The 15,875-nt window shown below is 41.4% G+C and overlaps 1 protein-coding gene across 1 annotated transcript; it reads left to right on the top strand.

Annotated features, from left to right (window-relative positions):
• The first annotated feature begins 9,574 nt into the window (after positions 1-9,574).
• On the top strand, positions 9,575-15,002 carry dlc (deltaC). The gene is made up of 9 exons (XM_061217199.1): positions 9,575-9,854; positions 9,974-10,213; positions 10,325-10,382; positions 10,635-10,892; positions 11,492-11,853; positions 11,983-12,199; positions 12,372-13,038; positions 13,236-13,350; positions 13,472-15,002. The coding sequence occupies exons 1-9, from the start codon at positions 9,804-9,806 to the stop codon at positions 13,475-13,477; spliced, it is 1,974 nt and encodes a 657-aa protein (XP_061073183.1). The 5' UTR covers positions 9,575-9,803; the 3' UTR covers positions 13,478-15,002.
• Positions 15,003-15,875: the final 873 nt, after the last annotated feature.

Below are 15,875 nucleotides of genomic sequence, written 5' to 3'. Positions count from 1 at the left end.
GAGAGACTGCACTGGCGCCATCTTTGAACAAACTGTAAACGGCCCCCACCTTGGGTCGGCTTCCTTGTCGAATGTCCTGTGAAATGCGATCGATGTGAACCAATCATAGACTCCAATAAATGACAGCTACATGTTACCAACAGTATATGCGACTTTTTGACCAATGACAAGGTGTGATAATGTGAGGTAGTCATCTGTCCTTGTTGCTGCTACCTCCTGCTCAGGTCGACTTCCGTTATCCAGTCATGCAGAGCTCTTGCCTTAGGTTGCTAATTTGGTGATTCATAAAGTTTTATGGATGCATGTGGAATATGATTTTCCTGCCGCTCTGGCATTCAGTTCATTAAATTGCGTCCAAAGGATATGTGCACCATAATGTCCAGTTTGATGCAAGAAGGTTTTCCGCACCTCGTGTCAGTGCTATGGTATGGTTTTGGGGACAAATAAAGGGCCTTGTCCCTATGAGGTCATTTCTCCAGGGGATAATACATGATCTTAGCATTGTGCAAGTGTCTGGTGCAACATTTTAAATATTTCAGAAAAGCAAGAAATGTTTTTGCTTGGACATTTATTGTAGGATTTTCTGACATCACACACCTTGGCCTTAAGAACCGTCATTCATTTAAAAAAATAATTTGTGTGTTCATTGAACAGGACAACCTAATAAAATGACTCCCATTCATAACATTGCACTCAACCACACAAATATCAAAGTTCACCTATATATATATATATATATACTATATATATATATATATATATGTGTCCTTCTTACTTGTCCACACTTGTGATTTCTTGATATCTTAAAAGAACCCAAACTCACACTCCACTTACTGGGAACATTGGATAGCATGGGGGCTTTTGCTGTCATTCCCTCGAACGGAAAGATGGTGTGTGCACCTAGCATGGGGGCTTTTGCTGTCATTCCCTTGAACATTTTCTCGAACGGAAAGATGGGATGTGCAGCATGGGGGCTTTTGCTGTCACTCCCTCAAACATTTTCTCGAACGGCCCAAGTGAAACCATAAGAAAAAAAAAAACCCAGACATACCTCCCATTGTACCCGGTTCATTATGCCATAAGTATGTTGCATGTTATTGCCAGGCATAAACCTGTCATTATTTTGCATAATAATGTCTAGTCACTGGTTGTTTGTCAATTAAATAGTTTGGGTGAACACTTGGGTGAACAGTACGGCCAGTATGGCCCAAAACATCATGATAATATTGGGGTGCTTGTGGGGGCAAATTTGCACTATTCCAACCCCTCCCGAATCTACGTCCAAGGTCTAAACTCCAAACTTGATCACAGTTGAGAAATGCAGTGAAAGTCCCATGCTCCTAAGGAGGAGTTAGTTGCTAATATTCATCGAAAATCCAGTGCGGTTGCATAATTTTGTCAACATCGTTTGTAACAAAAGTTTTAGATTTAAGATCTTGTGTTGACCATGACAGGAGGAGAATGAAGAATAAGTGTTCAGACCTCTCTGGAGTTGACAAAGGCTATTATGAAACCACAGAAGCTTTATTTCATTGCCTCTTTGTTAGGTTGTAGCCTCGTGGTTCAAGTCACCATTTCCTGATAACATGGCTAGTTGCCAGTGTACCTGAAACCATTGGTGGCCGTTTAGACATCCATATTTTAACCCTTTAAGGTTTAAGATCACAAACGTGTGATTACAGTGTTCTCACCTGAACAATCTAATGCTAATCTGGCAATCATTGCTGGCACTTGAAAGCAGTGGAGTTCTAAATTACTGCCTTAGAATAAAAAATAAATAAAACATTAGAAAACACTTTACAAAGAGTTAACATTAGACAATTATTGAAAACATAAATCAGTCGATCCGGGTGACGGTGGAAAGTAAGTGAAAAGGGTACTTTGTTCATTGCAGAATTAAGTTGTTTCCAGGCCGTTTTGTCTTTTAAACAATGTCGAAAAAGCTGTTTTGAAATCGGTCTATTGGTTATAGGCCTATCTGGTTTAGAACACTTTACTGATCAGCAATTTTGGTTCTGCTTATAATCTTCTGATTGTAAATATTCTTAATGTTTACGTATGTTTTCATATGAATCACTGCTACTCATACCAGGTTATGCATTACATTACATTATAGTTATTATTATTATTATTATTTAGCAGACGCTAAATACAGTAAAATAGAAAACCATAACCAGGTACATGTTCGCTGAAAATCATAGAGGTAAGTACGGTTCCGAGTGCAACAGTGAATACATAAATCTTGAAGAATAATCAGATAACTTTCCAAGTAGCAATACCACGGTGCATTCGCCTTGGAAACTCACGGTTTCCGAATAGCACCCCAGCCTTATTTATCGGCTCTGTGAGGCTCACGATGTACAGTTTCTGTAGAGACTGCGTCACAAAGGCATCAATTGAGCTGGTCATTTTCCAGTCGGCAGTTTTGGGCAGTTCAGCAGCTGCCCTGCTAAGTGTCCGTCTGTCCCTAGGATGAGCTTCCTCTTAGTTGATGGAGTTTGCTTGTGTTTGCCGTGTGCTGTTATAATTTTAGACAATATTTCCCTCGTTACATATTAAGCCGTTCTTGTGACTGATGTACCTGCAGTTCAGGCTTCTTGGAAAAGTTGCCTCGTGTTGTACTGGAAACATATAAAAGTACTGATTGGTAGACCTTCTATAATTGATACGAACTAATAAATAAAATAATAATAATAATCCATTCCATCTGTTTTCTTTTCCTGCATTTTCCAGCGTTGAGTGTCCAGTGAAATTGGTGTTGTATGTAAACATGCTTAGAGGTATAAGCACGCTTTTGACAGGACAATCCAGTTAAAGGTGTTCTAATGGCGATTAATGTGTGGACTAAGAATGGGTTGAATCAGCTGATCAACTAAATAACACTGAGGGAATGAATAGGGGAGACCGGGGCTGGAAAGTCAAACTCAAGAATGTTTGTTTTCTTGAACTGCACTTATTTATTCTGTTTAAAAATCAGAAAAATCCCTCACTTTTTTGTGAGGTAAACATTTCAGTTTTGCATTATCAAAACTAAAAATGTATCATAAAACTGTTAGGCAGATATATCAGAAATGCCTAACTTCCTGTTAGTAGAGATACGAATTAGATACATTCTCATATAAGATTTGAAAATTTATGATGAGGGATGTTAACTGGGTAACATCTTATCACAGAGGTGGCTCCCAATGTGAGTGGGGTAGGTTGAAACACTAATTTTGGGATTGGTAGGCACGCTGATAATGTGATAAATCATGCATTATTCATATATTAAACATGATTAAATATAATTTTATACAGACCCACATGCCTGCGTATGCAAGTGGCCCTCCACTCTGCGGACACTGTCCCACACACAGACACAAGAACACACATGCTCCTCAGAGTTGAAGATTTGGCCATGCCAAGCCTTCACCAGAACAAGAACTCCATAGGCCTGACCTACATGCACACAGGTTTAGAGACACACAAGATAGAAAGGGAAAGCTAAAAGGAGAGAGCTCTATTTCACATGATATTCTACGATATTCTACTATATACAGTATATTTATCCCATTGAGTGCTTTCTGCTTATTATTTGAATTAAACACTGAAATTGTGCCTGCCCACTTCTAAATCACTTCCTAATTCTTATGTGTGCACTTTGCAAACAACCAGGATCCATGATCGGCATGTGACACTAATGGTTTGGCTCTCCTCAAATGATCATTCCAATCCTTTGGTCAAATATTTGTAGATCTGTTTAGACCGAATCAATACCGAATCGCATCACTACACAAGTGATTATATATTCATGAACTCCCTGTGTCCAATTTCTTTTAAAATTTGTACTTTACCAATATGAATAGCCTACTAATAGTTTAACTGAATTGTACAATTTTATGGTTAATAATTACGTTACGTTGTAAAAGTCGAAATGTTGAAATGTTTTTCCATGTCTTCTGTCCCTTTTCTCAATTTTCTTGTCTAAGAAAATGTTCTGTGTAAGCTTTGGCATTACATACATTGTCGTGGTATTTGAGTGTATCAGGCACAGTCCATCTAAGCGCAATATTCGGACCTCAATTTAAAAAGTTTTTTAGGATATACGGTCAGAATGTTTTTGATACATTATACGTTTTAGCCTATTCGTACGTGTAGGCATATCGTCAAATCTAGGATCTGTTTATGTTGCAGTTCACTTGGCCTACGTTTTTGCATAAATTTTAACGAAAATATTTCTCCGAAACCATTTTCCGTCAACATTCTTAATTCTGTCGTGCTCTTACAACGTATCTTCTGGTTCTAGGGGGTGTTCTATGTTAGCTACTAAGTCTAGCCTACAGCATCGGTAAATCACTTGAATGACAGGTTCAGTCATTGTTTTCCTTTTTCAAAGGTGTAGCCTAGGCTACACTGACAGCGCGCAACTATCGCGCCAAGAACTCCCCTCTTAACCTGAGGTCACCGGTCAAAGTCTAAAAGCGTGCCGTAGGCCTAGTTACACAAGCGGCAGAAGTTACCGCGTCTTGACCAAATGACCACCAAACTAACTCTTGTGGCGCGTCCTGCAAGCCCACCTTCAATACCCAGACGTATGTCTGCAATCTATTAATTGAATGTGAATAGATGTAAATGATCATAGATGTTCATCTTGCTCAATGCCCCTAAATAATGAATGCCACTTGCCCAAGACCCGCCCGCATTATTGCTCGGATATAGCTTTTATGAATGCTATATTATTTTCTTATGAGATTCTTTTTTTTTTTGTCACTTTTGGTGGCATAATTGGAGAAAATGACAGCAAACACATCCGTGTTCTTTTACGTGAAACAATGGATTGGCTCATACAAATGATTGTTGTTTAGATTGTTTTTGAATTATTTATGAACATGAACAATACCATTCAAAATTCTCTTGAATTGTTTTACATTATTTTTGTTTGCGGAAATTGCGTTGTATCGTGTAGTATTCAAGTGGATGAGAAAGCCGGTTGTTCTTTTGTTGACTTTGTTGAAATTGTTTTGATCAGTGAAGTTTCCTTCAGTTTTATTTTGATTATCTTGTAGGCAACACTACAAGAAACTTTGTTGGCTACACTACAAGAAACTTAAATACACAATACTCAAATGAAAACACGAGTGATATGCTACAGTAACCAATTTTAGCAAGAGCAACCGAAAGAACATTTTGTGTTGCATAGACATTCTCTTAGGCGTCACAATAATGCGCCTTTCAGAGTAGGATATACAGTTGTAGTACAGTTGTATATCAGTTGTGTTCAAAATAACACATGATTTGCTCTTCCAGAACACCATAGGTCTATAGATCAAAATAATTTATCTCAGAAATGCATCAACGCAGGATCCCGCCATTGTCCTATATTCAGGCAAGGCAAGAACCAGAACTGGATTGAATTATCCATTCACATATCTAAACTGGGACAACTAAGCCAAATGACAGTTCCATACATGCCCGTGCAAAATATATTCTATTGCACGTAGCTACTAATTGGTCAAAAGCAAATGGAACGATCGGTTGGATTGGTTAAACATCCCTGACTTTCTGAAAAAAACAAATGCATGGAATGCGACGTGCACCAGGTTGCAGGGTGTCAATGTGGTCGTGTGCCAAAGATTTCCAACCGTTACTGCGGGAAAAGGAAAATAACCAAGAGCATGTGGTCGGCCAATTCACACAGAGCTACAGATTGGGAGGTGTCAAGGCTTTTTACTTTAACAACCTCCCCTGGACAGAGGCACACGTGCCAATTTGAACTCTGTCACGTGGTACCTTGAACGTAGTTTAAACCTCATAATGCCTCATATTTGCTAGGAGCTATTAGGCTACAATATCGGCTGGCTTTGCGACATTACATTACAACTGTGAAGTATTTTGTAAGAGGGGGTGCCTTTATGCTATATGTACATACATATTATTTGACTTGTCATCAACAGGCGTATTGATATGTTTGCTCTTTGTGAATATGGAGGCCTTTTTTCACTTTGTGAAAGGTGGGGACTGCCCCACCTTACATACAATCCTTAATCACTCCCGGGTCTGCCAGCTCTGGTCGCCTTACGGTTCCCTCACTACGAGCACCTGGCGGTCGAGCTGCACGTTCACGCCTGTTTTCCGTTCTGATTCTTCAGTGGTGGAATGACTTGTCTAGCACTGTCAGGACTGTATTTTACTAGTTACTAGGATGTGATGCTTTAACGTGTGGAAGAACCTATGCACTTGTAAGTCGGATTTGGATTAAAAGCGTCTGCCAAACGACTAAAATGTAATGTAAATGTCATATAGGTACAAATTCAACAGCTGTCTGTTTTCAAATGGTGCGAACAAAATGCACTGGCGATAACTGAAAAATGGGGGTACAGCCTACATGAGAAAAGGTCGTTCTCAGCATTCAGAAAGCATGGGAATCCGTTTCTCTCCAGCGCAAGGCGTAGCTTTTGACACCTTTTTCTCAGGCGCAAATGTGTGGCCTTTAGCACCCCATGCCTTCTGCCACTGGGTAACACCTGTGAAAAGTGCCTCGCCGTGTGTCTTCCGCACCCATGGCCCGTCTTTCTCCTTTCCCCCCTCCCCATTGTAACACCAAGGACAGACACACGCCGCTTTGGAACAAAAGCAGAACTGCGAGGCCATTTGGAAAACTGGCACGTGGAGAGAAGTGCCAGGTGTCGGCACACCTCCAGTGATGTTTTATAAACATTTTTAACAGAAGGAGACAATTTGCCCACGTGTAGCAGACACATATGCCCACTTTTATTTGGGGGGTGCAGTGCTAAGGCTTTATGTTGGCTTATGTATGCAGATATTTCATAAGCAGAAATGCGTTGACTGAACATTATCCGGAATACCACTCTGTTGAATGTACATGTACACGCGCAAAGTATCATGCACACTTTTCAGATGACGGATCCTGTAACAGCTGCGCATCCAGCTCATTTGCAGTAAGGCTAGAAACAATTACGTGCTCTTGTGTTAAGAAGGATGGCAAATTAAATATCACATCAACTGGGTTGAATAAACAAGTATGTGAGTATGTATAGCCTAAGTAGGCTAAGTAAATGAGTAAATACGCAAGTAAATAAATAGTGCAGCAGGCAAAAGCATCCCACAAATTTAACTGGCAAAGCCTATTAACGGTTACTCTGTTACCACAATCTTCTTTTGTATTTGCATAAAGATTTAAACCACAACTTCAAAGATAAATGCAATGCAATGCAAAATGCCTTATACAATCACATCATTCACGTTATTGTACGATCAAGCAACACGTTTCACGACTTTATAGGATCGGTGCGATTCATGTTACAGCAACTCATTGTTTACTCCAAGGTTCATTTATTTGTATTTAGCTACTCTTTGTTGTGGCTTGGAACTCAAGCCAGGAAAGCGGCCAGTCTGGATAATTGTTCAACTAAACAGAGACAATAGAGTTTCATCTACACCCCTCACCTCCCCCCTCCTTTTTTTCTTTTGTGATGCGGTGCAGTCGAAGCGTGCCTGGGATAAAGTCAGGGCCAGCGGAGGCACGCGCGCCTTCATTAGAATCACAATAGAAGAGCGCCAAAGATGAGCAACAGTTTGTAAAGCGGCGCTTTGTCTGCGTTCGCGCTCCCTCCCCCTTCCCCGCCAAACACACCCCCTCTACTGATATAGCCTACTCTGTTAGACATGTGGCATGGCAGACATAAAAAAACTGCGTTTAAGGCACACGCCAGACCCCATATACGAATTAACAAGAGTTCAAAGGAATAATATAGGCCTACATTTGAAAGCATCGAGCAAAGAGGTTTCTCACTTGTACAACATGTGCCCAGGTGCAGCTGCTGAAAACATCGATTATGTCAAACAGAACTAAACAGAAGTCAACATGTGCATGCGGGAAAGCGAAACATCTTCACAAATGCACCTTTGCTAGTTTTTATTTTATTTTATATGAATAAAGGTAATTCACATGATAAATGTCAACATTTCTCTTTCTATTTTCTTAATGTCCGTACTTACACCTACACCTCATAGTAAAGTTATATGAAATTGGTTGTCCAAATGTAACCAGTTGAGGTAGTGAAAAAAATGCATACGCAGATCGTTTCGCTCAAATTCGGATTAGTCAATTGCGCACATACGTATGAGATGCTTCTAAATTCCTATGGAAAAAGTAAACTAAGTAGGCTGGCTACAGTGAAAACAGACAGGGTCCAAATATAACTTGTTTTCAATCATGTCTATTGAAACCCTGAACAAAGATTATTTCAGTAGTTTTCTTTGTTAGCCTACTCGTATATATCCTATGTCCGTTGCCCCTTTTCCAAATGCTCATGACCCAGTAAATAATGCATGTCTTAAAGTGGCTTTTACTGGTTTGTGTGGAAGTTTGTCTATGTTCACACTTGCAGCATCAGGTAGACTATTCTTCGGTATTCTGCAATCAAACCAGATATTGTGGTTATTACGCAGTGGAATGGTGAACTACCAGATAAGGGCGGTCGGGGCACAGTATAGCCAGGTGCCGTTGATTACCATACAGCTGTAAGCATGAAGCCTCCACAAAAGCAATTATCCTAACATCTCTTCGTGCTACCCCCACAACCCCTCCTCCCCGCAAACCTACAACCCAAACCAAGATAACAAAAGACCCCTCCGGATCTCCCGGTAGCATAATAAAGACTCTCCACCCGAGACCTGGCGGTCTAACGACTCGCACGCGTCAGGACAATTAAATTTTCTGAACTGAATTAAGGGGGAGTGGGGACACCGCGCACTAACCCTGCCATGCTCAATCCACGTCGGCCTTCCCAAGAAAAACAACCAAAACATCTTCGAATTTACAAACAGCAACATAACTTCACAGAAGCTATCACTTCTTATATCCAAACAAAACAAATACATATATCCCAACCAGTATGACACACAGCGATGAATTCAGCCAAAACAAATAAACCCTGCTAAAAATAAGTATATATTATTATTGTGCTATTCTTCTTCTTCTTCTTCTTCTTCTTCTTCTACTTCTTCTTCTTCTTATTATTATTATTATTATTATTAGTAGTAGTAGTAGTAGTATTAACAAAAACAACAAAACAGCCAATTACCACAGTGTGATCGTACAATAATTGTGTCTATATCTATACTTAGGGTCTCCAGTAAAAGGAGTCATGGAGTTGTAACCGCTCATGGAGTTATTGCGTGGGCCTATAGGTCCACAACAACTTCTGTTTGTGAAAGCACTTAATTGTGCCCATTGAAACAGTATAAATTGTTGCGCTCAGACAAAACAGATAGTTCTAAAACGCCTGCATGCGTCTATCTCGCCCAATGTATACCATGTTAAACGAATTTCTGAAGGTACACCAAACACTTCAATATATTGCCCTTTCGAGTTGTATCGAAGATCAAATGAAAGCCGAAAAAATACGTACCTATATAATCATTAACAAATCTGCATACTTGTCACTTGCTCTGGCCCCATCGCCCGCTCCCCCTCCCTCTCCCATTCCCCCCCCTCCTGGAGTAGGCGGGCCTGGGTTCTCAGGGTATAAATGCGCTGCACGCTCAACTACTTTTAACTGAATATCAAAGTCCAAGCAATAGTACGCAACTCAGGAGGAGCCAAAGGATATTTATTTTATCGCATGCTCCAGTACTTTACAATTTGTTTGCGCAGAGGAGCTCGTCTGTAATATATCTTCTCTCTAATTTATTCTAGTTTCTAATGTTATTTTTCGTCTGATTTTGGGAAACGTGGATTTTTAAGTCACTGGATATCCGCCACTGTCTGCTATTAATAGCGGACCAAGAAACAACACACAATGGCTTATCTGATATTAACCTGTTTTTTGGCTCTAGTATCAACACAACTGGTGAGTAAAGACACGAGTATTCTTGCAAATGATTCAATAAGAGCACGTATAAATGTCAACTGTACTTTCCTGGTTCTATGCACAGAATATTAATCCACGTTCTGTTTGTATTCCTATAGGTTGAATCGTCCGGGGTGTTTGAACTGAAAGTGCACTCATTTAGCAGCAATCACAATGTTTGCAGAAGGTCCAGAGACTGTCAGATCTTTTTCCGAGTGTGTCTCAAGCACTCGCAGGATGTCATTTCGCCCGAGCCACCTTGCACCTACGGGACCGGTCTGACAGAAATCTTCCGCGCTGATCAGAGCGCCATCGCCAGTAGCGCGCCCATCAAGGTTCCCTTTCACTTCAAGTGGCCGGTGAGTTGCCTATTGTTTACTGTTACCAGTTAAAGTTGTGAGAATTTCGTTACACGTCCTTTCCGTAAAATTGACCATAAGCTTTAACCGACTTTAATTTATATGTTGCAGGGTACTTTCTCGCTAATCATCGAAGCCTGGAACGCCGACTCAACTGAACAGTCTACAGGTAAGCATTGCGATCTCTGTAGAACTCCACTAGGGGGCGGACAATTATGTGCGTCTTCAGGAAAACAACTACACACAACATTGGGATAGCCTATAGAACTTGTAGGAATAATTGATCGTTTACTTATTTGTAAAATGGCGAATGAAAATTATTCGGATTTTATAGCGCAAACCGTGTTTAAACCACAACTCAAAGAATCGTGATATCTTGCAAGTATCTCGACTAATCCTATGCATTTCTTTTTTGTCGCAGATAACCACAACAATCTGATTAGTCGCATAGCTACCCGTAGGAGACTAGCCGTTGGCGAAGACTGGTCCCAGGACGTCAATTTCGCAGATCAAAGCAAACTGCATTATTCGTATCACGTTGTGTGTGACGAGCATTACTACGGCGACAGCTGTTCCAACTACTGCCGGCCTCGTAACGACACCTTCGGACACTATACCTGTGACGGCGCTGGAAACAGAGTCTGTCTCACTGGCTGGGAAGGACAGTACTGTTCTGAACGTAAGTACTCTTTCGCCTGACCTTTTTTGTGCATGCTGCAAAATGTAGTCTATTTATTATAGACTTTTCACAACAACATTTTAACGGGATCTGGATTTAATAAGATTGTATTTTTAATCTTATATTATGGCCGTGTTGTTGTAAAAAATCGTTCAATTATGGTTATTGTCATCGAATAATGCTTTATAATGCGTTATAATCAAAGTCATCTAGGGCCATTTCGTAGGTTATCTTATTGTACTTTTGTAATACTACGGTCATGCTCCATTCACTGGTTGACTTGACCAGCTCGACCACCCCCTTTCGAAGAAAGCTTCTGTCGTGGTCAATATAGTTTGTCCGCGTTCTTTTGTTCGCGTCAACAATAGGAGCGGGGCATGATTTAACACAGACACGCGCTGGAACTTAATTTGCGCTGCCTTGCGTGAAAGGAAGATGGCATGTGTTCCTTTTGTGTGTCTACCAGCTGCTTAGTTTCGTACTTAACAAATAGTTCGTGTGTTTGAGCCTTAAAGAAGGAGGGGGAGGGTGATGTGAGAGTGGAGCAATCATTTTAATTTTCCCCTTTCTCTCTTTTCTTTTTTCCCCTCGGACAACAGCCATCTGCTCGTCTGGCTGTAGCGACAAGCACGGTTACTGCGAGTCCCCAGGCGAGTGCAAGTGCCGCCTCGGGTGGGAAGGCCCGCTGTGCGACGAGTGTATGCGTTACCCCGGCTGCCTGCATGGCACTTGCGGGCAGCCATGGCAGTGCAACTGCAAGGAAGGCTGGGGCGGACTGTTCTGCAACCAGGACCTGAACTACTGCACCAACCACAAGCCATGCAGGAACGGCGCAACCTGCACCAACACCGGCCAGGGAAGCTACACCTGCGCCTGCCGCCCCGGATTCAGCGGCAGCAACTGCGAAATCGAGACCAACGAGTGCGACAGCAACCCATGCAAGAACGGCGGAAGTTGTAATGTAAGTTTGAATTAAGTTATTTTTTCACGGTGCAATTTCACTATTGGCCTATTTTTTTAATTTTTTGTCTTTATCTTTTTAAACATATTTTGTAAACAAAATCTAACCCTATTTCCCCTATCTTTCCAGGATATGGAAAACGATTACTCCTGTACCTGCCCCCAAGGCTTCTACGGAAAGAACTGCGAAATTAGCGCCATGACCTGCGCTGATGGGCCCTGCTTCAACGGCGGAACCTGCGTGGAGAAAATAAGCGGAGGCTACTCCTGTCGCTGCCCCCATGGCTACATGGGCTCCAACTGTGAGAAGAAACTGGACCGCTGCAGCAACAACCCCTGCTCAAACGGTTAGCCCCATCTCCTTTTGGCAAACAAGTTCCATAAATGAAGCAATAGCTACGTGGTAAAGTAGACAGAAGGTGCCTTGATCACATAGAACTGTTGAAAGTCCTGTTGGTTTTCTGTCCAGCACTATCTTGATTTGCACTGTACTGATGAACCCGTATTTTTATGTTACAGGTGGTCAGTGCCTGGACCTTGGGCACAGCGTGTTGTGTCGCTGCCGCCCTGGCTTCACCGGGCATCGTTGCGAGATAAACATCGACGACTGCGCCAGCAACCCCTGCCGCAACGCCGGCACCTGTGTGGACGGTGCCAACGACTACACCTGCACCTGCACCCTGGGCTACACCGGCAAGGACTGCGCGGTGCGCTCGGACGCCTGCAGCCTCTACCCCTGCCAGAACGGAGGCACCTGCTTCACGCACTTCTCCGGGCCCGTCTGCCAGTGCCCCGCTGGCTTCATGGGCACGCGCTGCGAGTTCAGCCTCCAGGCCACCGAGACCAAGGGCTTCCCTGTGGCGCTGGCCGTCTCCTTCGCCCTGGGCCTCATCACGCTGACCCTGGTGGTGTGCGCCGCCGTTTACATCCTGCGGCAGATGCGGCGGGGACGCAAGGGCCTGGCGGCCTCCGTGCGCAACGATCTGGACACCGTCAACAACCGGGCCTCGCCCTTCCCCCGGGAGAAGGAGGCCTTCCTCATCCCTGGAGGACCCTACAAAGTCTCCAACAAGGACGCCGAGCTCAGTGCCTCCGAGGTGGCCAGCAAGAACTCCGGCTACAGGCCCAAGCCCAAAGACTACAACCTGTCCGAGGAGGAGAGGAAGTCCAAGACAAAGATGGAGCAGTAAGTCACATTATTCAAAATGGCTCACTCTCTTGTCAATTTAGAAATGGCAAAGAGCACATACTATGAAAACATGTAGTATCAATCTTGGCCTAATGCAATGACTAGAACTAAAAAGTAGTCTGCCTCATATGTGACCTCTGTGCTCCTTATTAAAGAAACTAACCTATTTTTTCCTTTGTTTTGTTTGATTACAGGAGAAAATCTGAAACCAGCATCTTGGTTCCCTCACTAAGCTTCCCAAAAGAAGGCCTGTACCACCCAGTCTACATTATCCCTGAGCAGATGGACCAATGCGTTTTCGCTACTGAGGTAAGCCCCTTTTTCGTTTTTTTTCCACCCCTCTGTTTACTGTGAAAATGTATGCTGGTGTCTTCATTTGTTCTTGGTGTTTTTGCCAGATTTGAACCATTTGTATGTTTTTATTTTCCAGGTTTAACGACAGTATTCCATAACCTGGAGCACCTCACCCAGAGGGGACCCTGTCTGGACATGTTTACATTTTTATTTTAAGACATTTGAAAGAAATGAAGAGAGTATATATTATATCTATATATATCTATATTATTTATTATTTATTAATGCTGCTCATTTTAAAAGAAAGAAACAAAAAATGACTACTTCTGGGAGGAGCCTCTTTTTCCAGAGGGACAAATGGATGATTGTGGGAAGTCTGAAGACAAAGTTATAGGAAGCAGGAAGACTGACCGGAATTATTTGCACTACAGTTTTTTTTTTTAACTGTCACAATTATTATATATTTTCCAGTATGTTTATAATACATGAAATAGTGAAGAAGAGAAGACAACATTCCACGCAGAATGCATAGAACCAAGGATTTTTTTGAAGCGCAATGCATCAGGATTTTTTCTCCTTTCCAAATTTCATGCAACTTTCAAGAGCAGTACTACAATGGTGCCTTTCTCTGGGGACCTTATATTTCAGCTCAAACCTGCCTTCCCATTGTAAAGTCTTACAGTTCTGTGATGAAGGAACTATTCCTCTGGAGTACAGAATGAATCTCGCCATAGGCGTGGTCAGAGACACCTCTTCCTCTTGGGGACATCTTTGGGATCCTAAGATGTCGATATCTCAGTTTGTAAAATTTAGACCGTAGAAATATTTTTTTCCCCCATCCATAGTAATGGATTAGAATGTTATCAGTGATGATAATTGTTTAGAAAATGCTGACTCAGCAATTGGGTTTCATTATAAGATCCAATGACTGTTTCCAGTTGGGCATATTTCTCCAGTGGATATTAGCAAGGTGCTGTAATTAAGCTAATGAAAGCATTCCAAGGAAGCCCAATGGGTTACAATTAATAAGTGCCTTTTCAAGATATAGAAATAATATATGGAAAAATGGTACTTATCCAAACACTGAACATTGTAATACCAGCCTTTGTATACATTTATACCTGTCTGAAATGTTTGCATGTATTTGAACATCTCTTTGGGAGTATATTTTTCTATAAACACAACACAAACTAGTCAGAATAGTATTGATCATCCTTGTACAAATGTGTGTACTTTTGGGTGTGATCCATTTGTAAAAAACATTTGTTTAATTTACTGGTGAGCTATTTACACCACTCAACATACGATGAAAGTTCCATGCTTCAGTTTCATCCTGTTTACTTTTATTTCCTTCTTCTTTGACCTCCAGTCCCTTATATATATTTTTTGCAAAATGAAGGATTTTCATTTTGTTCTTTATTTTTTTAAACCAAATATTTTATCATCATTCTGTTTTATTTTATATTATTATATTATTTGTAACTATTATTTTATTAATTTAACAATGCAATGTGTACAAATGCCTCAAGATATCCTTTCTATATAATTTAAGTTTTGTAAATATTGTGTATTTATAAAGAGAATTGTATATATGTCTATGTTACATGTCTATAATTGTCACAAAGTCAAAAATATATATTTTTCTTAAATAAACTGAAAAATACTCATTTGCCATCGTGTGTCTTAATGTTTTTGAATATGTATGGATTGTAATTGTAATATGGCAAATATTTTTTGATGCCATATCAAAAGTACTTTTATGTATAAAAAGAGTAAGAATGGGGGCTGCTTGTAAAGTAGTATCTTGTACTCGGTGTGTGAGGTGGCTGACCGTGGCTGAGATGTGGCTGAGATTGTGCAGGTTTAGGAGACCACATTAGGGGATTAATACAGTGGGCAGAAATTCTATTGAGACTATTTGCAGCCGCAGGCAATGTACCGGTAGCATTAGCTAGCTCTAAAGACCAGTTTCATGCTCCCAGCGATGCCTGCTAATATATGCTAATGCACTCCAGTGCTTTCTCTCATTGTGATCCAAAACATTAAAATGAATAGCTGAGGATAGCAAACCATTATGTGTGTGTATATGTGTGCATGTGTGTTTGTGTGTGTGTGTTTATGTTTATGTGTGTGTGCGTGTGTTTGTGTGTGTGCTTGTTTTGTGTTTGAGTTGGGCTCAGGCTCAGTTAGGCTCAGTTGGGCTCAGTTAGGCTCAGTTAGGCTCAGTTGGGCTCAGTTCGGCTCAGTTTCACTGAGTTGGGCTGGGCTGTTACTGGGGCTGCAGGCTGCAGTAGGCCGAGACTTTGCATCTGCTAATTTGCAAGTTCACCATAAACGCACATAAAAGAACCCAAGGACACTCAGAGATAAAATTGTGCGCGCACACACACACACTTTTATCGTGCTTTAATTACTTTCAATTCATATTTGTTTGCCAGGTGCATTTTGAACTTTGAACGACTTTCTCGGACTTCTTGATGGTGCCTTGGGAGTACTGGTTTTGAACTGAGAAGGTACAAGCACAACATAAACAGTGATGA

This window comes from Conger conger, chromosome 13 (assembly GCF_963514075.1).
Source record: "Conger conger chromosome 13, fConCon1.1, whole genome shotgun sequence".
In the NCBI taxonomy this organism is placed as follows: domain Eukaryota; kingdom Metazoa; phylum Chordata; class Actinopteri; order Anguilliformes; family Congridae; genus Conger; species Conger conger.
Note: the sequence above shows the minus strand (reverse complement) of the source record. Positions and strands in the feature narration are given on the sequence as shown.

Coding starts and splice junctions, on each gene's coding strand:
- dlc (XM_061217199.1), top strand. CDS start 9,804: ATGGCTTATCTGATATTAACCTGTTTTTTGGCTCTAGTATCAACACAA. Junction 9,855..9,973: donor CTCTAGTATCAACACAACTG/GTGAGTAAAGAC, acceptor GTATTCCTATAG/GTTGAATCGTCCGGGGTGTT. Junction 12,200..12,371: donor CAACAACCCCTGCTCAAACG/GTTAGCCCCATC, acceptor TTTATGTTACAG/GTGGTCAGTGCCTGGACCTT.